The sequence below is a fragment of the Bos grunniens genome, chromosome 22, assembly GCF_055505025.1.
Source record: "Bos grunniens cultivar Pamir isolate PY7600 chromosome 22, Bosgru_T2T1.0, whole genome shotgun sequence".
Taxonomy (NCBI): domain Eukaryota; kingdom Metazoa; phylum Chordata; class Mammalia; order Artiodactyla; family Bovidae; genus Bos; species Bos grunniens.
The window spans coordinates 11726766-11748761 of NC_141186.1; the positions used below are offsets into that span (position 1 = coordinate 11726766).

Here is a 21996-nt window from a genome sequence, read left to right on the forward strand (position 1 = left end):
CACACACACGTACACACACACACACATACATTCATGTACACACACGCATGTGTGCTTTACAGGGATTTTTCTGGTATCCAGGTAGAAAGACCACAGTACTTACTTTGACGATTTTTATAAAAACCCTCAGCCCAGGGCCCAGCCGGAGGATGGAGAGAGGGCTGCAGTGTGGCTCCTAACGGAAGTGAGGGCAGCACCAGGCACTGGGCCAGCACCTGGGCTGCTGAGAGGCAGCAGCAGACAGGAGGCTGGAGCCGAAGGCGGTGCGGGGCTGCCGGCTCTGAGCGAGGGGCTGGGACAGCCCCCATCGGGCCCCCAGACGTGGACAGAGGGTCCGGTCTGCTCAGAGCAGCCCTCACCAGAACCCCCGAGCCTAGTCCTGGAGGGCCACCTTCACAAAGAGGGTGGCAGACGGGTGCTGGTCCCCATTCTTGGAGAGGAGGTGGATGTGTCGGTATCCTGGCGGGCGAATGGGTGGGGAGGGATGCACCAGGAGAGTTCTGTTCACTCCAGGAGGATACTTCGAGGGACAGCCAGCCCCCAGCCAAGAAATGCCTCCCATCCCACCCGGCCGCCCGAGTCGTTCCCCTTCCTCACAGACACTCACCCTGCTTGAGGCTTTTCAAGGGGATGGTGCTCTGGCCAATGAAGTCGTTCTTGGAGGAGGCATCGTAGTCCTCCACCACAAAGCGCACAAGGGCAAGCTCAGGCACAGCCACCTCAAACTCCAACTCCGTGTCCCACCATGGATTGAAACCTAGCAGGTGCAAGCACCGTGTCAACAGCACAGACATCAGCCCTGGGAGCCAGGCTCAGCCCAGGCCCAGCATGTACCATTATTGGTGACCACAGCGGTCTGGCGGCTGGCTACGTCCCGGCTCATGCCATGGATCTCCACTGTCACCTTGGGGTCCACGATTGAATTCTTATTCTTGTTGACTTTTGGCAGCTGCTGCCCTGAGATGACCTGAGGAGAGGCAAGGGATAATTAAGCATTCAGGATGGTAGCGAGGGGGAAGGGAGGCCCGGGGCACCTGTCCCCACTGTGGCTGGCCATACCCTGACATTGAGTCGTTTCGGAGTCCACCAGGGCCCGTGGGCCAGGGCACGGGAGTTGAAGGTAGAGTTGGGGTCTCGCAGGAAGGCAGGCTTCAGCACGTACCCACAGGCCCCATTGTCCAGGAAGCGGCCCTGGTACACATCCATCTCTGACCCAGGAGTCTGGAAGTTCAGGGCCACTGCAGGCAGGACAGAGTAGTCACAGGCTGTGTGTGTGTGTGTGCCAGGGGTGTCTCAGGGGTCCCAGAGCCCAGCTGGCTTGGGGTACACTGGGGCCCAGAGTCACATAGTGAGATAGAATCAGGGTCCAGGATCACTCCAATGCCTACTGCCCTCCTGCTGCCCTAACTGACCCACTACACCAACCTTACATTCCATTTCTGGGGCCAGAATTCAAAGGACAAGTGCGCTAATGATGAAATTTCAGAGGCTGTATTTGCTCATGGGAGATTATATCCAAACTGCGATTACCAGCTCTGAAGCCAAATCTGTGAATCTGGCTCTGCCTGGGTCCCCAGAGTCCCCTGGCCCTCCAGACAGAAACCCTCACCCAGGGCTCCTCCAAGCCCCAGCCAGCCCATACCGATCTGGCAGCCCCCATTCCACATCTCCACAGGGCTGTAGTTGGAAGAGTCCGTTCTCCACCCAGCGGGGTAGATCCTGCTCAGGTGATTCACGTTGTGGCGGACAAAGCTATTTCCTGAGGAAGGGTATGAGTTGGTCAGAAGCAGAGGCCTTCTGGGTGAGCCCAAGCACCTCACTAACATCATGGAGTGCCGGCTCTGGGAGATGTCTGGAGGGGTGGGAGCTAGTCCTGGCCCTGGCCAGCTCAGATGGTCAGACAGATGGGCAGCAATCTAGGGGGTGGGGAGGCAGGGCCAGGTTCACCTGATTCTTGGAGCAGTCGGAGGGCGCGGTTCTCAGAGAAGGATGACATCTCATAGAAAGCCTGTCCAGAGGTGCCAGAGCTGGGGAAGCCCCGAAAGTGGACGCTCTTGCAGTAAATGACCATGTCGGAGAGTTCCTTCGCTAGCCTGAGCTTGTCCTCCTGGGGGCCATGGGGAGGCCCAGGTTAGATTCAGAGATTGGGGCAGGTGGGCACTGAGAGAGCCAGAAACTCAGACAGAGACAGAGAGAGGGGGCAGAGGGTCTGAGTGACAGCCACAGAGCACTCGGACAAGGCGAACATCCCACAAGGCGATGGAGGGTGATGATGGAGGAAGGCCCCAGGGCTGCTCCCGCACCCCCACAGCTCCCCCTCGAACCTTGGACTTGTGCTGCACTTGGCTCCTCACCGCCTCGTCCTCCATCTCAGCAGCCTCATCCTCGTCTGACACCACAGTGGCCTCTGGGCCACCTTCTCCTCCAGGCGGGAAGAGCCCCCCAAGCTTCTTCCCCTTCAGCAAGATCTTCCCCCTCAGTTGCTAAGGATGGAGGGGGCAGCTGATCAAGATCCAGCTGGCCTCCCGGCCAGTCCCCTGCCCTCTCCTCTGGGCACCGGGTCCCCGTGGGGCACCTCAGGGGAAGGCAGGCTGGTGACGACCCCGTCCAATGGCCGATCCAACAGCATGGGCCCCAGGAGGGTGCGCAGGTGTCGCGCCATCACGCGCTGCTGCTCCAGACTGCAGTGGTTCTCCAAGGACAGGATGACGGGGTAGGGGGATGCCTGGAGGCCCAGGGGTAGATTAAGAGGGGTGGGTGGCCCCAGAGTATCTTCCTCCTCACCCCCAGGGGCGCGCCCACCTTGAAGGCGTAGTCCCGGATGGCCCTGACCACGTCGCAGAAGAGGATCTTGGAGGTGAAGGTGTAGCCATGATAGATGATCGGCTCCTGGTTGGGCCCATCCCAGCAGTCGAGCTCCAGGCAGCGGCAGCCTTTGCACAGCGCCCTGCAGGTGGGGTGTGGGCTAGGCCCTTGGTCCCGCCCCGGTCAAGCCCGGCCCCGCCCCGCCACGCCCCGCCACGCCCCGTCACGCCCAAGTTGCCCTGCCCCACCGGATGTAGGCTTCTGTGCTGCTGGGACCCGTGAGCTGGTCTTCCAGCAGGTAGGTGTTGTGCGAGGACGACACCAGGTAGTGGCTGAGCGGCTGGTCCATGTCCTGGTAGACGCGCCGGTGCGCCAGGTCGAAGGCGCTGCCGTCAGCCGAGAGCAGGTACATAAGAAAGCCGTCCTTGGTCATCTGACGCTGCGCCTTGGCTGGAAGGCGGAGGCGGGAGGGCGACTGCAGGTCAGAGCGCCCTGGGAGCAGGGCCCCCACAGCCCCGCCTCCCATCCTGAGCTGGTGCTCGCGTATCTCTTGGAAAGGGGGTAAGTTTGAGTCTCTTGACCAGACCGTGACTATACCCCAGCATGGGGCTCTGTCTCCTCCTCTTCTGTCCCAGACTCGGTGAGGCCCCCCGAGGGCAGGACTTCATCACCTCCTTCTCCAGGACTGGGCCCCCATCTGACGTCTTAAAGCGTTGTGCCCAGCATGGGCTGGGAAATATCGCTCAGGGGCCCTGGAAATGGCTGAGGCGTCCCCTGCCCTCCAGCTCCCTACTCGGGCTGCCGTCTCCCCAGGGGTCTTCCCGCAGTGTGGGGCCCAGAACTGCAGTTCACAGGCCCTCACCCGTCTCGCTGGGTTCGTAGCGCTCAATGAGGGAGAGAGCCAGTGCAGGCCCCGCCTCCTCTTCCCGCTGCTGGTGCTGCAAGAAGGTCACCAACTGATCCACCGACAGGGTCTCCTTGGAGCCCGTGGCCTCCTCGAAGGTGCGGTCGATCTCCTTCCTCTGGGTCAGTATCTTGTAGAAGGTCTCTATCTCCTCATCCTCCAGGGAGTCTGTCTGAGAGTGGTCACATTCCTGCAGAGCCAGGACGCCAGGTAGGCAGGGCTCAGAGCAGGTCCCAAGCTGTGTTCCAGACACACTGCCAGGCAGACCCAGCCCTCGCTTCCTGCCTCACCTTGAAGATCTTTCGGGCATAGCTGTCGTCCACCTGGATGTTGAGCTCCTTCAGAAAGTTTTGTAGCTCTTTGAAGCTCATCTTGTTGTCCTTGTTTTTGTCAGCTTTTCGCAAGCAGGAATGAATCCAGCTGGGCAAGAAGTAAGGAAAGAACCCCAGGAGCCGTGGTACCCCCCAGGTCCCAGCCAGAGGCATGGTTCAAGCTCACGGTCAACTCCCAGGCCCAGGTGGACTGAGGGCCCCTATAGACACTGCTCCCCGCAGGCCTGGCTGTTGGCACATCTGCATTTCAGGGGTAAGACCTGGTAGCCTCTTTGGAGGAAATATGACATCCAATGAAAGAGTCTTTTTCCTACTTTCTGGCTTTGAACCCAGAAAAATTTGAAATTTGAAAATTTGAAATTTTAAAAAATGTTAATTTTCTCACTCTAAAAGGTTCATTACAGACAGCTGAGAAAATGAAGAAAAGTAAACAAAGGCCCCACAGTTCTATCAGCCAGGGGTACCTACTGTTAACATTTCAAGGTATGTCCTTTTGCTTTTCAACATACAATTATTACTCAACTTGACTAAAGCCTTTAAGGCTTCTTTATTAGGAAACAGCAGATTTCAAGCCACTGATCAAAGGTGGGGACATCACATGCAAAAACAAAGCCTGGATCATGGTGTCATGATTGCAGTGCTTTGGTCCCCACTTCTTTCCCTCTATCTCTCCCATCAGCCTTGAACTTGAGAACTAGAGAAGGAGAGGCTCCATACTACATTCCACAGAAAACAGAGAGCTCATTATAGAACAAGAAAATGGGAACTCATGAGCACAACGAAAACATGATAGCAGGTTTTGGGAAGAAATCAGAAAAGAAACCACAAGATAAATCACGCCATATCAACATTTTTAAAATTCTGAGGATCAAATAAAGAAAAAACAAAGTCATCTATCTGACAGACTGGAGGAAGCATTTGCAGCAAAGTTTTTGAATTAATTAAAAAGAAAAGAGTATGATGACCCTAAAAACTAAATGAGAAAGGGATGTAAACCAAACTTTTACAAACATTGATAGTAATCAAAGATACTAACAGTTTGGAAATAAGATGCAATTTCTTAGATGATAAAATCAGCAACTTAAAGGTATATTCCCAGTGCAAGTAAGGGTGAGGTGAAATGGACACTCTCATCCATCAGCTGGACAAAGTAAACTGGTACAACCCTTAGGAAGGTAATGTAGAGATATCAACCTGTTACACCAGTTGACTCAGTAATTCCACTTCTAGCAGTCCATTGGTAAGGAAGTACTTCTGAATACTGAAAGGTTTTATGAACACAGTCCTTTGCAGTGTTATTTATAGAGGTAAAAGAATAAAAATAAATGAAACGTCTGACAGTAAAAGAATGGATCCCTAATTTATAGTACATCCACTCAGTGGGAACAGTACGCAATCATTAAAGCCGAGACTTTTCGCTTCCATGCATTGGAGAAGGAAATGGCAACCCACTCCAGTGTTCTTGCCTGGAGAATCCCAAGGACGGGGGAGCCTGGTGGGCTGCTGTCTATGGGGTCGCACAGAGTCGGACACGACTGAAGCAACTTAGCAGCAGCATACTAACACAGGGAACTAATTATGACATAATGGTACATAAAAAATGATACAAATATATTAATCTTCATTATTTTTGGCAAATGCACCACTAGACAAAATGAAATGCATCAAGAAAAGATTAAAGGGAGAACTCAAATGTCAGTAGTTTCTGGAGGAGGCAGGTTTTCTGGGCCTTAAAGCTTCATTCTAACATACCCATATAGTTAAATTTGTATTTATATATATAAGTATGTTTTATGTAAATATATGTATACATTTACATAAAAAAAAATTATGGTAGAATTCCAGGTTAAAAAAAATACAAGTTCACAGTGGTCCACCCAAGCATAAGGTCCCAGTGCTGATTGCTCTTCAGCAGGCTGGAATGGCTTTAAGACCTCAAGATTTAGGCAGCAGAAGCCTGCAGAGGGCATGAGATTGTCCAAGCACAAGCCTGTGCAAAAGGAGTGACTGTCAGAAAAGTGCCATAGAACTGAGCTGTTAGGAAAGCTCAAAATTGGGCTTCCCTGTGCCTCAGTGGTGAAGAATCTGCCTGCCAATGCAGGAGACACAGGTTCAATCCCTGGTCTGGGAAGATCCCACATGCCTCAGAGCAACTCAGCCTGTGCGCCCCAATTATTGAGCCTGTGCTCTAGAGCCCAGGAACCACAACTATTGAGTCTGGAAACCTAGGGCCTGTGCTCAGCAACAAGAGAAGCCACGCAATGAGAACCTGCACATTGCAACTAGAGAAAAGCCCAGGCAGCAATAAAGACCCAGCACAACCAAAAATAAATAAATAGATTAAATTATTTATTAAAAAAAAAAAAGTTCAAAGTCAGGCAGACAAAGCCTTGAGAAAAACACTTAAAAGCCCCTGAAATGCTGAAAAGCATACAATAAAGGGAATCTACAGAGTTCAAAATGTGTCCCCCAAAGGAGCTGGATATACACTAGCAATGAGTAAAGTAATCAGAAAATGAGATTAAGAAAATAATTCCTTATAGTAGCATCAAAATGAATAAAAATACAAATTCTTTTAATGCATACCGTATACTCTGAAAGTCACAAAACACTGTTGATAGAAATTAAAGATCTAAATAAATGGAAAGATACCCCGTATTTGCAGATCAGAAAGAAGACTTGATACTGTTAAATGAGGAATACTCTCCAAATTAATCTACGGATTCAACACAATACCTGTCACAGTCATGCTGGCTACTTTGCAGAAACTTACAACCCCATCCTCAAATTCGTATGGAAATTCAAGGGGCCTAAAACAGTCAAAGCATTCTTGAAAAAAATAAATTTGGAAGACTCACACTTCAGGATTTCAAAGGTTCCTACAAAGTTACAGTAACTAAAACGTTGTGGTGTTGGTGCAAGAATAGACATTTAGATAAATGGAATTTAGGTAAATGGAACAGAGGACTTCCCCAGTGGCCCAGTGGTTAGAACTCCACACTTCCACTGCAGGGGTTACGGATTCAGATCCCTGGTTGTCCCCCTGTGTGGCGTGGCCAAAAAAAAAAAGGACAAATGGAATAGAGAGTCATGTAGTAAACCCTCATATTTATGGTCAATTGATATTTGACAGGGGTATAAAGATAATTCAATGAGGAAAGAATAGTCTTTTCAACAACTGTATGTCTACATGCAAAAGAAATATGAAGTTGGATCTCTCATATCACACCATACACAGAATTTACAGAAACGAACTCAGAGTGCACCAGAGACCTAAATGCAAGTGCTAAAACTATAAGAAAAAATATGAGTAAATGTTTGTGTCTTTGAGTTAGGCTAAGCCTTCTTGCTGGTAAGTTGCTTCAGTCATGTCCGACTCTATGCGACCCCATAGACAGCAGCCCACTAGGCTCCCTCGTCCCTGGGATTCTCCAGGCAAGAACACTGGAGTGGGCTGCCATTTCCTTCTCCAATGCATGAAAGTGAAAAGTGAAAGTGAAGTCGCTCAGTCCTGTCCGACTCTTCGCAACCCCATGGACTGCAGCCTACCAGGCTCCTCCGTCCATGGGATTATGACAACAAAAAACACAGGCAACAAAAGCAAAAGGTAAATGTGTTAGAGCTCACCGAAACAAAAAATTCTGTGCTTCAGAGAAACCCATGAAAATAAGAACAGAACCCACAGAATGGGAGAAATTAATTGCAAAGCATATATCTGATAAGAGACTTGTGTTTATAATATTAAGAAAAAACTCTCACAACTAAATAATAGGAAGGTAACGCAATTAAAAAATGGGCCAGAGATCTGAATAAACATGTCTCCAGAGATGTACAAAAGCACATAAAAATGGTCAATATCATTAATTATAAGGGAAATGCAAATCAAAACCACAGTAAGATACTTATTTTAAAAAGAAAATAACCAGAGTTGGTAAGGATGTGGAGAAATCGGAAGCCTCGAGCGCTGTTGGTGGAGACGTAAAGTGGTGCTCGCTATGGCAAACAGTAGAGTGGTTCCTCAAAAAGCTGAAAATAGGATTACCAGATGATCTCACAGTTCCACTTCTGGGTATGTACCCCAAAGAATTGAAAACAAGGTCTCAGATACTTGTACACTCATGTTCATAGCAGCATTATTCACAATAGACAAAAAGTGGAAGCAACCCAAGTGTCCAGTAGTGGGCGAATGAATGAAGTGTGGTGCATACATACAATGGAATATTGTTCATATTAAAAGGATGGAAATTCTAACATATGTGACAACATGGAAGAAACTTGAAGACATTGTGCTAAGTGAAATAAGCCAATGGCAAAATGACAAATACGGTATGAGTCCACTTATATGAGGAACCTAGAGTAAGCAAGTTCATAGAGACAGAAAGTACAGTAGCAGTTGCCAAAGGCTGGGGGAGGCTGGAATGCGGAGCTACTGTTCAATGGGTACAGAGTTTCAGTTTTACAAGATGAAGAGTTCTGGAGGTGGCTGAACTACAGCGTGAATGTACTTAACACTACTGAACTGTTCACCTAAAAATGCTTAAAACAGCGAATTTTATGCATATATTACCATAATTTAAAATTAAATAGGTCCATTAAAAAGAACAACAAATGGGCAAAGGATCTGTTGAATAGCTATTTCTCCAAAGAGATATACAAATGTCCAGTAACCACATGTAAAGATGTTCAACCCATTAGCTATCAAGGAAATGCAAATCAAAACCACAGTGAAATGCTACTTCAAACCCACAGGATAGCTGTCATAAAAAAGGGCAGATAACAAGGATTAGTGAAGACGTGAAAAGTCAGAACCCTCATACGCTGCTGGTGGGAGTATAAATTTCCTCTCTGGAAAATAGGTAGTTGTTCAGAAGTCTAAATATATAGTTAACCACAAGACTCAGAAATTCTAGGTATGTATCCAAGAGAAAGGAGAACGTATGTCCACACAAAAACTTACACATGAATGTTCAGAGCAGCATTATTCAGAGAAGCAGAAACCCAAATGGCCATCACCTGCCGGTTGGATAAATAAAATGTGGTATAGCCAGAAAATGGAATATTATTAGGCACACAGAATAAAGTACCGATACAGGCTATGACGCGGACAAACCCTGTTGTTTAGCCGCTAAGTTGTGTCCGACTCTTAGCAACCCCATGGACTATATAAGCCCACTAGGCTCCTCTGTCCATGGGATTTTCCAGGCAAGAATACTGGAGTGGGTTGCCATTTTCTCCTCCAGAGGATCTAAATTCCCGACCCAGTGACTGAACCCATGTCTCCCGCGTTGGCAGGCAGATTTTTTTTACCGCTGAGTCACTAGTGTGTCTCCATAACATTATGCTAAGTGAAAGAAGCCTTCACAAAAGACTGTAGAATTCCATTTATATAATAAGTCCAGAAAGACAAAGTATCAATAGATTGGTGAGACAGGAAGTAGATTAGTGGTTGTCTAGGCCTTGGGGGCTGTGGGGAAATGGGAACTGCTAAAGAGTATGCGTTTCTTTTTAGAATGATGAGGATATTCTAAAATTCATTGGCTGATGGGTTGCATAACTGTGAATACACTAAAAAGCATGGATTTGTACACTTCTGGTGGATGATTTACGTGGTAAGTGAATTATATCTCAATAAAGCTGTCATAAAAAAAAGAGTTGGTACTGGTTCCACCCTAATCCTATATACCCGAAGCCTGACCTCTTTGAACCATAGACTAGGGCATTGTTGTGCACCTAGATTTTGAAGTGAATTTGTTTCTAGCCCCCTGGCTGGCCTGCATACCAGGCCTGGGAGAACTTGATCACTCCCCAAAGAATGGCACAGGGGATAGAGGTAAGTGGGAGGGGACCATGGCCTCCCGAACTCCCAGAGAGAAAAAAAAAAAATGCAGTAACTCTAGGAAACATTAAAATGTCTAAGTCTAGGGGACTTCCCTGCTGGTTCAGTGGTTAAGAGTCAGCCTCCAATGCAGGGGGTTCAGGTTCCATCCCTGGTCAGGGAACTGCCCACATGCTGAACAGTACGGCCAAAAAAAAAAAATCTTTAATAGATAAAATTAAAAAAGAAAAAGAAAACTAAGACTTTTTAAAAAAGATACATAATATTTTTTTTAAGTCTAAGATTAGGTCTCCCATTGAAGCAGGCAGCTCCCCTCAGCCTCCCCAGTCTCCCAGCTCTATGCTGGTTATAGCGAGGGGACGAGGGACATCACGGAGCTGCACTGCTGTCTGGCCCTTGGGTCAGAGTAGACAAAAGAGGGCCCAAGTACCTTCCCTGCTTCCCCCAACTGTGTTCTCTCAATGTGATGTATTTGGAGACAGAGCCTTGAGAGACTTAGGTAAGACCATGAGTGGGGCCCTTGTGATGGGATTAGTGCCCACGTAAGAAGAGACGCCAGAGATCTTGCTCACTCTCTCTTCCCGCCTTCCCCCCACATCCCGCCCCCCACCCCCAACATTTTAAGACAGAAGATAGCCGTCTACAAGCCAGAAAGAGAGCTCCCACCAGAACCCGACCCTGCTTGGCCCCTGATCTTGGATTTCCAGCCTCCAGAACTGTGAGCAAATTAATTTCTGTTGTTTAAGCCACCCAGTCTATGGTATGTTGGCCCAAGCCAGGTGTCTTCCATACTGAGGCTGCCCTGGGGATAAGCATAGCCAGTAGCCGCAGGCTGGGTCTGGGTCCACTGCCCCCAAGAGGATACTGTCGCAGCTTCTGCTGCTGGTCCATGGAGCCCGAGTGGTGGATGATCTTGCCCAGGCCCTGCACCCAGTGCTGGGCATCGGCTGGTGATGGGGCAATGAGGTCTAGAGTATTGCGCTGGTCCTTGAAGACTATGGAGAAGCAGCGATTCTCAGGCACATCCCGAGCAAACTTCTCCAGGCCCTCTGTGCGGTGCCCCATCCGCACCTCCTGGATGTCCTCGATGGAGACTGCGGGAAGGGGGTGGGGGCAGAGAGAGAGCTGTGAGGGGCAGGAGGATGGTCAGAGTGGGGACAGAAAGAGGCTGACATGGAGGAGGAAAGGGGCACACAGCTGCAGCAGGCAGAGTGGAAATGCCCAGGGAGAGGGAGGTTGACTTTAGGGCGGGAAGGGCTCCTATGGTCCCAGGCCCCCTGTTTCTGTGCTGGGAGGAAGTGGGGCCCCTGGGAGAGGATCGGGGCAGGGCAGGGCTCTCAGTGACTGGAAGAGGCCACTCTGGAGCTTGGGGCCTGTGACGGAGGGGTGGCCACATGCTTTCCTGGTGTACTTGACTTTGGGCCCTTTCCCTCCCTCCAAGACAGCCATGAGAGCCTCCAGGCTCTTCTGACCACTCAGGAGCCTGGAGCCACCCTCAGTCAGCCCTGGCCCTGGGGTTTGGAGACAGAGGTCCACTGACAGGGAAAAGTGCTTGTGTCGGGAGCAGCCAGGGCCTTGCCTGCATGCATCTATGGGTCCTGATCTCAGGGAGCCCCTTGGGAGGGCTGGTGCTCCAGGATCCCAAGAGGTAGACTGGAGGGTGCCCCTGGGGGTCTGAGACCATGTCATTCTATCCTTGGGGACAGCAGGGGGCCCTCCTGGGGCAGCCCAGCTTTCCTAGCTTCCAGGAGCAGCGAGGCCCTGCTTGCCCCACTTCAACCCCAGGGTGCCTCCTGACCTGGCTGTGAGCCACTCCCTACAGCTGGGCTCGTGCTGGGCCTCCCATCATCTGGAGCCAGGTTCTGCCCCTGCCCCAACCCCATCCCAAGCCATCCACATCCACCTTCCCTGGGTCGAGACCAGCTCTGGCCAACAGCCTGCCTGTCCTTCCTGGTGAGTGCCCAAGGGCCTCCAGGTCACCTGCAGGCCCCATGTGTGAGGCATATGCCATCCCAGGCAGCAGGCTCTGAGGTGTGAGACACACAGACCCTGGGCTGTCTGGGGTGCAGGGGATATTCCTGTTTAATCCCTCCCTGCACCTTCCCCAGCCCTGCCAGGCCCCACACTGGCTGCAGCTGCCCCAGACTGGGAGTGAAAACAGGAAGCCAGGGTGGTGGGGGCCAGCTCCCCACCCACTCCAGAGAGAAAGTCCAGATGCCTTCCTGACTGATAACCCTTGTCTGTCTGCGGTAACCAAAGCGGAGGGAGGCTAGTGGGGTCGGGATCAGGGAGGCAGTGGAGACTTGGGGCGCAGGAAGCAGAGACACAGCACTGGGAGACTGCCCCCCGTCCGCTGCTCCTGGCCTCAGTTTCCCCGGGGGTGGAGCGCAGGCTCACTGCTCACCAGGAGGAGGGAAGCAGATGACAGGCATGCCCAGCCCAGAGCTGTCTCTGTGTCTTGGACACTCCTCACCTGAGCACTCCTGATGCCCAACCCCCAGGCTATCGCCCCTGTGGCCCTCCCTGTCAGGATTAAGGCCCTTCACTCACAGCCCTTCTGCGTTTGTATCCCTGCACCTCTGCTCATGCTGGGTCTCTGGGCTGGGAGCTCCCTTCTGCCCTTCTGCCCATAGCTGTCCTGGTACAAGGTCCCCATCTCACCGGCCCATGTCTAGCAAGGCCCAGATCTCCTACTCCTCCATCTGTCCCCTGCCCACCCCCGACAAGTGCTTGGCACACACTGGGAACCATGCACAAGTCCTGGCTGGTGGATGGGCTTCCGGGAGTCCCCAGGGCTCGAAGAGTACGATGCCCCGTTCCCACGGTGCCGCCGACTCCCAGCATCTAACAGGAAAGCCTGTATCAGGGCCGAGGTCTGTGAAGGAGCCTGGCTGGAGCCACAGACAGAGGCAAGGGCTGGGTCACTCCTGTCTTATGTGACCGACATGTGTGCAGTGTCATTTTCTGAGAGCCCTTCTGGCTCCATCCCCTCCGACCCTGCCCTCCCCTGCTCAGACCTCCCACGGCCCACAGCTCCCAGGACCCAGCCAGGCTCCCTCCATCGGACCCTGCTGCGGGCCTGCAGGCCACACCTTCTCAGGATTCTGTCCAGTGTCCTGGGGCCTGGCAGACCCTCCCTTTCCTCCTCCCACCTGAGCCTCTGTCTGGTCTCATTCCCCAGAGACCTGCTTAGTGGGCTCACCCAGCCTGCATCCCCTCCACAGCCAAGGGCAGGTGATTGGGTGATGAATTTCCAGGGACTTGGACTGCGAGAGAACAACAGCTGCAGTGATCTTTCCATACTACCAGCCACATATGGCTATTCACATATAAATTAGTTCAAATTCAGTGAAATTAGGGATTCAGCTCCTTAAGCACGGTAGCCATGGTTCAAGTGCTCGAGGGCCACAGGTGGCTAGTAGCTGACATATTGGACAGCACAGCTATAGAACATGTCCATTATCACAGAAAGTTCTTTTGGATAGCTTTGGTCTAAACTTTTCCCACCAAGTAAAGGTGCAGAGGGAACCTCTCATTTTGCAAAATGTTTGGGGCGTTCTGTGTTGGCAGAGCTGCAGAGCTTGCTTCCTAAGACCTTGCAGGAGGCACTCTCCATCTTCAGGCTTGAGCTCTGAATTCCTAGACCTTTTCTGAAGCTTCCAGAAAGCCCTCAGGCCCACAGCCTCACCAACCAAGGCCTCTCTATGCAAGTCCCAGCCTGCTCCACTCCAACCTGCCTGTCCTGGCTCCAGCCCAGGGAGGAGCTGCCTCCTGTGGCCCCACCTCTCATCCTGTCCACCAATACCCGGAAGGGCCTTATCTGCCCTTGGACTTTGGGCCTTACCACACCTGAGTCCTGATCCATCCGCCCAACTTCCCTCCTTCCCACAAATGTCTGGGTGGATACCTGTGTGCGCTGGTAACACTGTTCGTTCCCTCCTTACTTGGGAGCCGGACTTTTCCCGTCTGTGGCCATGGCTGTGTATCCCCACTTCGAAAAAGCGTGAGCGTCTCCATCTGTGGTCCACGACTGCCCTCTCTAGCCCAGACTAGGCCTCAGTTTCCCTATCAGTGATCTAACTGACTCCCTTCTCCGAGCCTGGCCGCCTCAGATCCCCCATACCTAATATCCTGGTTGCATGACTGACCGCTGCCCCGCCAGGCCAGGCCTCAGTTTCCCTACCTTTGGTTGTGGTTCACGATTGACCTTCAGCCCCACCCCTCCCCCAGCCAGTGTCAGTTTCCCCATCAGAGCGCAGGAGCAGCACCCTGCCCCTCCCCACTCATGATACTCATGGTGCTCTGGGAGCACTCACACAGCTGGGATTCCGGGGTCCTCATGACCTTGCGGGACTCCTGCCAGATGGTCTTGCAGTCCTCCTGCAGCTTGTAGAAGCGTTCTCTCCGCCATGAGTTGGACTTCACCTTCAAGAGTTGGCCGCCCTTCAGCAGTGCCTGTAGGTCCTTGTCATCCTGTAGGCCTGGGGGGCAGAGCTGGTAAGATGCCACCTCCTCTAGGGTACCTGCTGCTCCAGCCCCATGCTGGCTCCTTTTTCACCAGCCTCATCCTCAGCGCTCTGTTCACTCCTTCCACCACCCTTGCTCCAACCTGATTCAGGAGCCCCGCCTTCAGGCATCTCTGACTCCAGCTGAGGCTGTGCAAGCCTTAGGATACCCACCTGTTCAAGGCCACACTTTATATGTAATGATCTGCAACCCACAGCTGAATGGACAAAGAACACCTGGGGGACCAGACCCCTAGAAAATGGCCTGGCTCCAAAAGACTTGGTAGGCTCCTCACTATCACACCTAGGGGTCAGAGTGACCTGAAGGAAGCTAGGACCAAAGATCAGGCAGAGCAGAAAAGAAGAGGGGTAAACACAGGCAGAAATGGATCCCAGAGCACCATGAGTATCATGAGCCCAACAGCCTCCCTAGTCTAATGGCTCTGGAATCGTGTATTGGCTCCAGGCGAGGCCTGCTGAGATGCCTCATCCCTCCCTGTCCACCCCATCTCTGAGTGGCCTGGGTCTGGGACCTCTCAGGGTAGAGTAGCCCAAAGGCATAGTGCAGGCCTTTCCGAGGCTGAGGCAGCACCTGGCCCAAGGCCCCGAAGTAGAGGAACCCTAACTGCCTGGCCCCCTCCCACCCGGCTCCTTTCAGAGATGCAGGCTGGCCTGGGGGGTGGGCTCCCAGAGAGACAGTGTCCTTCGTCCCACCAGACCCAAGCAGGAGACACCAAAGGGGCACCGGGCCTGGTTTCATAGCATCCCTCATCCCAAGCAGACCCTGTGCCAACTGTGATCAAAGAGGGACCCCACACCACCATAATGACCCATCAGTATAACTAACAGTGAAATGCACATCTCGAGCCTATCACCCAAGCCACATGGAGCCCAGCAGCCAGCACTGTTCAGAGCCAAGAGACCACCTCACCTCCCTTCTGTCCCCCAAGTGAAAACTCTGTGGCTTTTCAGCAGTCTTTATCCTGCTCGAGCAGAGTGGAGGCTTCAGAAGCCGTGCGTGTCTAGTGTGAGGGGCCTGTGCCTAGGCCTACAGGCTTTTCTTGTCTCAACCCAGATCCCCAGCCCCAGATAGGTTCTCCCACTTTATCCATGACCCCACTTCCTACCCCCCAGCCAGCCTGCTCCAGATGCACACAGGACCTACAGAATCTTCTGGACCACTTCCCCAGGCCTCAGCCTCTATCCCTCCCTAGTCACCCTCCTCCAGTGGGAACATAGCCCCATGCTAACACTTCCCCCTCCACGATTTTAGGCAACTTCCTTCCCTCTCTGAACCTCTATTCCGCCATCAGCACTGGGTGATGTCTGATGTGACCTTCCTTCACCTTTGTTCCAAGTCTCTCCACCCCCCGCCTAAGGCAGTGTCAGCAGTTCCCCTTCAGCCCCAGGGGAGGCCCAGTGGAGGAGAAGGCTCCTACAGAATGTCCTCAACTGGTGGCTATGTCTGGGGGGGCTCAAGAGAGAGAACGGAGACAAGGTTGTTCCCACTGCCTTCCAGAGGAAAGAGCTGCCTCAGCCTCAGCTCAGCTGGGGGATCCCACTGTCCCTCCCGAGGCTGAGGTCAGCTGAGAGGGACATCCCCTTGCCCTCTGCTTGCACTCCCCTCCCCCCACCCCCGCCCAACTGGGGCATCTGGGGGTGCACACACATAGCACAGATGGGAGTCGGGGCACAGGGTCGGAAGCCTGTGGGAGCTCCACCCTCCAGTTCTGGAAAACACCGTGAGCAGACGACACATTCATCCTGTCCTGGAGCCAGACTGTGGCCCTGTCGGCGGTCAGGCAGAGATAAGTCCCTTGGCTGCCTACATGGCTTCCGGAACACAGACCTTGGTCCCAAAGGGGGTCTTGATAATAGTGACCCTCCAGGCTGCTGGGAAACCTAAGCAGATACCTCCTTCTCTGAGCTTCATTTGAGGCCCTTTTGTTTCTGAGGCCTTTGGTCTGCCCCCGGCCCTTGCTCCCGTAGCAGCCAGAAGGTCCATAGGCACCCCTTCATCCAGCCCCACTCACTCAGCTATACAGCATCTTCTCCTGTGGGAAGGTGGCAAAGAGGGGCCTCTGAGCTCAGGGACTCCTGGGTTGACCTTGCAGCCTCATCAGTCTGCCCAGGCTAGTGGCACACAATGAGGTGGCTGTATGGGGAGTGCAGAGAGGCTGCAGTGCTCATAGGGGTGTATGATGCCAAGAGCCCTGCCCATGTACCTAGGGTGATGCCTGATGAAGATAGACTGAGTCTGGGATGCAAAGCAGTGCACAGCTACACAGATATAGCCACACACACAGTCACACAGTCCACCATACTCATCATACACTGCCATACACAACCAGGAAGAGACAATGGGCCACACACAGTGACACACATTGTTACATGGAGTCACACACAGCCAAACAAGGTACCGTGCCGGAACATCATCATTGTCATAATAACAGTAGCCACCGTAATAATAGTTCACATTTCAATAAGATCCTGTTCTTAGCACATGTATTTAATCACCCCAACAACCCTATGAGGAAGGCAATACTGTTCCCATTTTACAGATGATGAAACTGAGGGTCAAGGAAGTTACACGGTGGAGTTGGGACTCAGAAGCCTGCCCACAGCATCAGTGCTAGGAAACGTTACCTTATGCAGCCACCACCTGTGCACGCTGCCACGAAGAGCAACAGCAGAAAATCTATAGAACACACACCCCATAACACAGATGACAGAATCACCCAGTTTTCTGGGTCACCCACTGTCACATCTGTCTCCCACAGTCAAACATGGTGTGCAGCATCACACATCACACACTGTCACACTGGTGCCATTTGATTACACAGCATTGCATATCCTCATTGCTGCACAGTGGTCCCAAGTACCATACAAGTGACAGAATTACCACTAGGCGTGTAAGCAAGATGGTTTGAGAGTGGCAAGGGGCAGGGTAACCATTCCCCCCAGTACATGGCAACCCTGCAAAAACAGCCCCACTGCGAGTCATACACTCACAGAAGTACTAAACAGGTCCAGGCTCCAAGACACACAGTCTGCGTCCTGCCCCAGCTGCCTTTCCAGCCTCCCCTGATCTCAGGGCCCCTGAATCCCTTACCCAGCCTCTGCCCATTGAGCGCTGCCACCTTGCGGCTCTGTTCCTGCAAGTAGAGCTCTCTGGAGCGGCTCAGTCTCCGGCTCGGCCTCCGGACCCCAAAGCACTGCATGACGTCCCGAAGTGACCCTGCCGCCCAGCAAACCTGGCCCAGGACAGTGTGGCGTCCAGAAGGCAGCCGCGGCCCTAGGGTGGGAACCACCTCCTCGGAGGGGGAGCAGCGGCGGAGACCTGGAGTAGGTGCAGAGACCGGGAGTAGGTAGGCGGGGCTAGAACCAGTGGGGGCGGGATCTGGATGGATGGGTGGGGCTTTGAGTCTAGAGGCGGAGCGATACAGAAATCAGCACTGACGGGGCGGAGCCATATCCTAGAAGGCAGGGCCAGTTCCAGAGGGGTAGAACGGATGCCTCCGGGAGATGAAGGGAGAGTGGAATCAAGACGGGGAGAGAAGGGGCCGGAGCTCAGAAGGCGGGACGCTCCGAAGGAGGAGCCGGGGCCAGGAGGCGGAGTGGAACAAATCCATAACCCAGGAAGCAGATCAGTGGCGAAAGTCAAGCCCAGAAAGCGGATTGGGGCGGAGCCAGAGCCAAAGAGGCGGGGAGCGGGAGGAGCCAGGTCTGGGAGGCGACGTGGGGCAGAGTCAGACTCTGGAAGACGGCGGGGGGCGGAGCCAGAGTCCAGGGGACGAGCCGGGGGAGGGTACAGCGATGGAAAGCATGGCCGTTTGGGGGCAGGGAGGGCGGTACCTCGACTTTGGAGGCAGTGTTGGGGCGGAGTCCGACCAGGGGGCGGAGACTGAGCCGGGAATCCTAAACACTCAGCGGGAGACCTGGCGGAGAACCAGAGGGCTGGGCGAGATTGAGCCGAGGAGGGAAGCCCGGCCCGGCGGCCCCCTGGGCTGCAGGGTCTAGCGGACAGCCGGGTGGGGCCAGGCCAGGCAGAGTTGAGGATGGAGCTCGGCCGGACACCGAAGCCCGCCAAATATTTTACCTCAGTCACTCAACGAATCCATTGTGACTGAGTGGGCCGTTGCTTCACATGTGAATCCCAAGTAGGCCTGTTTCCTTCTGAGGGAGTTTCTCTACCTGAGTGGAATAATCTCCAAGATGCCAAATGCGAATGGAATTCTTGAAAAAATGCCGATCTTAAAAATGAATCCATTAACACAGGTTTGCTTTGATAAATAGGTGAGGACTCCAACTCTATACGAAACTGTGCTGCCAGTGTGCTCGGTACAGTGGGATCTTTCATGTAAGTTACCACCCCACTTTCATTCACCCAGCAATTATTTATTGAGCCCCTCCTGTGTGCCAAGGTCAGGACATCACCCAGAGGCCTGACTCACTCCTCTCTTTTACTCGCTGCCTCTGAATAGTTCCTTCATTTGCCTCACTGCAGCTCCAGTCACCAGCACTGACAGTGAGTCACTCGCAAAGCCAGTTATTAGTACAGACAAGCATGGCAATAATAATGATAAACTGAAGTGCAGAGTGACTTGCCTAAGGTCTCACCTTGGAGAATAATAAAGCATGGGAACGTGTGTTAGTGAAGGTGAGCTGGAATACGGGCACAGACAAGTTGTTCTTCATTTGCAGTGAAGGGAGCTGAGGGTAAGGGGAAGCCTCTGTTTTAGAGAAACCACACAATGGTTTTTAACCAGAGGGCCAAGGACTCCTCGAGGACCTATGGATAGAACCACATCTCAATATAAATTGCTTCCTTCAAATTCTTATGTATTTTACTTTATACATTTAAAAACTTGATCCTGAAAAGGGGTCCACAGGCTTCATCTGACTGCTAAAGTGGTCCATGGCACAAAAAAGTTAAAATCAGTGTGGATCAGTGTGTGTCTGTGTTGTGTGGGCCTGGAATCCCAGGACAGACAAGCTGGAAACAATCAAGGTGGGTAGGGGGTTGCATAGGGGACAAAGGCAGTTAAGGGAGGTAATTTGGGGTGATGAGCTAGAAGCAGCAGGGCCTCCAGGGGAGCAGCTTTGGATTGCAGGGTTTGTGCCAGCTCCACAGGAAGGGCTGGGCAGTCAGGCACTTGAGAGGCAGGTCTCAGACAGGAAGGGCCAGGGCTGCCAAGCCCATGCCACAAGACTGAGAGGTGCTGACTGAGACTCCGCACAGTTCCCTCTCCAGGCAAGATACTAGGGCTGCCTAGAAACAGACTCCTGGAGAAGGGAATGGGAACCCACTCCAGTATTCTTGCCTGGAGAATTCCATGGACAGAGGAGCCTGGTGGGCTACAGTCCATGGGGTCACAAAGAGTTGGACAGGACTGAGTGACTAAGCACACACACACACACACACACACACACACACACAGCGAAAGAGACTGGACAAAGGCACAGAGGCCACAGAGGCTGGATGCTGGAGCCCATCCCAACATGATCTGAAGCTGCAGCTGTGTCAGAAGCCACCAGAGGGCTTACAGGATGCCTGAGAGTGAAGCAGGCACGGAGGAGGTGGCAGTCTGCAGGATAGACAGCACCAGCTAAGGGACGATTAGAGAGAAAGAGATGTCTCTACTGTGATCCTCTGAGCTGCCCAGCCTCCCTGCCAGTCTGGAGGAGCACTAAGGATACCTCTGTCCTGAGGGGAAAAGAGGGGGCACTGGAAAAAGCAGGGAACCCATGACCCAGCTGGAAGAGTTTGCCTTGAGAGGGTAACAGCTCTGGGCACTGAGCAAGGTCTCTCTGGGCCATGGGGCCCAGGTCTGAGCCAACCAGGAAACGTGAGACAGACTGGGCAGTGGCTGAAAGGAACATCTGAGTCTTCCCTGAGTTCCAGGGGGTCTCTAGTGGACAGCTGGAGGGCTCTGCCTTTCCCCTTCCCATCTATTACCTCCACTGCCAGCACAGAAATCATGGTCTAGATGGATAGTTTAGACTATCCATGATTTAGATGGGTAGGTGGTGGGCACTAACGTCTCAGACTCCAGGGGTACTAGAAAACAGAGGGAGATGGACTTAAGCAGTGATTGGAGTGAGAGAGGCAGGTTTGCTGAGCTGGCACATGACCTAGGGGGCTGGAGTGCAAAGCCCTCTAAGAGTGGGTAAGCCCCCAGGCTGGCGCAAAGAGATGCCAGGTGCAGGTTGGGGACCCCTTCAGCTAGGAGACCCCCTCAGTCCCTGCAGTCCGGAGCCCACGGCTGCTCTCTCTCCTGGAGAGACTGCGATAGGACAAGGAGCTGGTCCAAACTGTTCCCCGGTCTTTCGGAAGAGACAGAGCTCGGCTGGACAAAGCTGAGAGCCACAGGCAGTTAGAGTGGAGACACGAGCCTGTCTGGCCAGGAGGGTGCGCAAATGGGGGCGATTGGGCTGCTCCTCCCAGCCCGGGCATCGCTGACCCTGATTTCTGCGCTGGGCAGTTACTGCGGCACGGCCACATCTCACTTCGCACACCTCCTCGCCCTACTCCTCCCAGCCCGCAACACTCACGCGCCTGTGGCGGTCCAGGCACGCCTGTGCTCTGGGGAGCCTCTCCGGGCGGCCCGGACAGGGCGGAGAGAACTTGATTATTCGTGGATGCCGGTTCCTTCCCTGCTCGGCCCCTGCGAGTGCAGCAGACCCTGGAGCCTAGCCTTCCGTGACCAGGATAAGGGAGGGGGGTCGACCCCAAGGCGGCGGGGCCGGGGGTCGTCTTTAGGGAAGTCTTCAGACTCGCACACCCGTTTTCTCCCCACCGGCCGAGTCTGCGGGACAAGCCTGGAAACGCCCAGGGTCGCGCCCAGCAGTCGGGTCGAGATTTCCTCAATGCGACAAAAGGGCCGAGGGGCGGGCCCGGGGCGGGGCGGAGGGCGGCCGAAGGAGCAGGGGGTCCCCCGCCCTGGGCCGGGGACGGGTTTTCGCAGGGTCGGCCCAGGAGGGGACGCCCCCCCTCCCCGCGAGAAGGCCGAGCACTCACCGTGCAGGGTCAGGAAGTCCCGGCCCGAGTCCATGCCCGACGGACGGCGTGGCGGGAGGGGTGCGCCGCGGGACACTCGTCCGCGGCGACAGCGCGGCGGCCTCGGGTCCGAGCGGAGTGTGGTGGAGGGACCCGAATGGACTGCGGGGGGCAGGAGGCCGGAGGTGGGCCCGGGACTCCGCTCCGCCCCCCGCCCGCCCGCGCCCCCGCCCCCTGGGCCCTCCAACCCGCGCCTCTCCCCGCCCCTCCTGGGGTTTGGCTGGGAGGACAGAGGTGGGGGCCTGGAAGCCCGGCCATCCCTGGCCCAGGCCTGTGGGCGCGTCCCGGACAGAAATAGCCAGATCCCTCTGGCTTCCTCCGCCGCCGCCACCCACAGGCCGCGGGCCCTGTCATTAGCTCGGGCGGCCGGGCCCCACGCCCTGCCTGTGGGCGCTTCGCCGGGTTACAGTGATGCGCCAAAGAATCTGCGTCCTCCTCGGCCCGGGACCGCGTAACATTCGACGCCCAGCCAGGCTGGTGCAGAAGGCAGCCTTGGAGTCCAGGCGTCCAGCCGCGGCTCCCCGGATGTCTGCTTTCTCTTCTGCAGAATGAGA

General features: G+C 53.8%; 1 protein-coding gene and 1 long non-coding RNA gene across 8 annotated transcripts; one reads left to right on the forward strand and one right to left on the reverse strand.

The window, feature by feature from the left end:
• Positions 1–99: 99 nt before the first annotated feature.
• PLCD1 (phospholipase C delta 1) lies at positions 100–21546 on the reverse strand. 7 transcript variants are annotated; one of them, XM_086365915.1, is made up of 18 exons: positions 19003–19037; positions 18238–18320; positions 17637–17722; positions 17495–17537; positions 14194–14358; positions 10743–10971; positions 4000–4129; positions 3668–3899; positions 3054–3255; positions 2803–2947; positions 2576–2725; positions 2325–2483; positions 1948–2107; positions 1643–1759; positions 1060–1238; positions 835–967; positions 608–757; positions 100–459 (listed from the first exon to the last, which is right to left on the reverse strand). In XM_086365915.1, exons 1-18 carry the CDS (start codon positions 19020–19022, stop codon positions 374–376), a joined length of 2469 nt encoding a protein of 822 aa, XP_086222041.1. In that variant the 5' UTR covers positions 19023–19037; the 3' UTR covers positions 100–373. The 7 variants fall into 7 exon arrangements, with proteins under 7 accessions (XP_086222041.1, XP_086222045.1, XP_086222046.1 ...); XM_086365919.1 differs by lacking the exon at positions 19003–19037 and adding an exon at positions 18482–18635; XM_086365920.1 differs by lacking the exons at positions 17495–17537; positions 17637–17722; positions 18238–18320; positions 19003–19037 and adding exons at positions 15729–15856; positions 16052–16170; positions 21404–21546.
• Positions 4102–6407, forward strand: LOC147348030 (uncharacterized). Its single transcript, XR_015150910.1, has 3 exons — positions 4102–4294; positions 4435–4524; positions 4721–6407. It is a non-coding gene; the product is annotated as an uncharacterized LOC147348030 (long non-coding RNA).
• Positions 21547–21996: the final 450 nt, after the last annotated feature.

Bases quoted from the DNA above. Each gene is read 5' to 3' on its own strand.
- PLCD1 (XM_086365914.1), bottom strand. From the start codon at position 21,437: ATGGACTCGGGCCGGGACTTCCTGACCCTGCACG. The intron at 2,726-2,802 runs GTGGGCGCGCCC...CTGGGCCTCCAG, and splicing joins TCCGGGACTACGCCTTCAAG to GCATCCCCCTACCCCGTCAT. The intron at 758-834 runs GTACATGCTGGG...TGCACCTGCTAG, and splicing joins CGCTGTGGTCACCAATAATG to GTTTCAATCCATGGTGGGAC.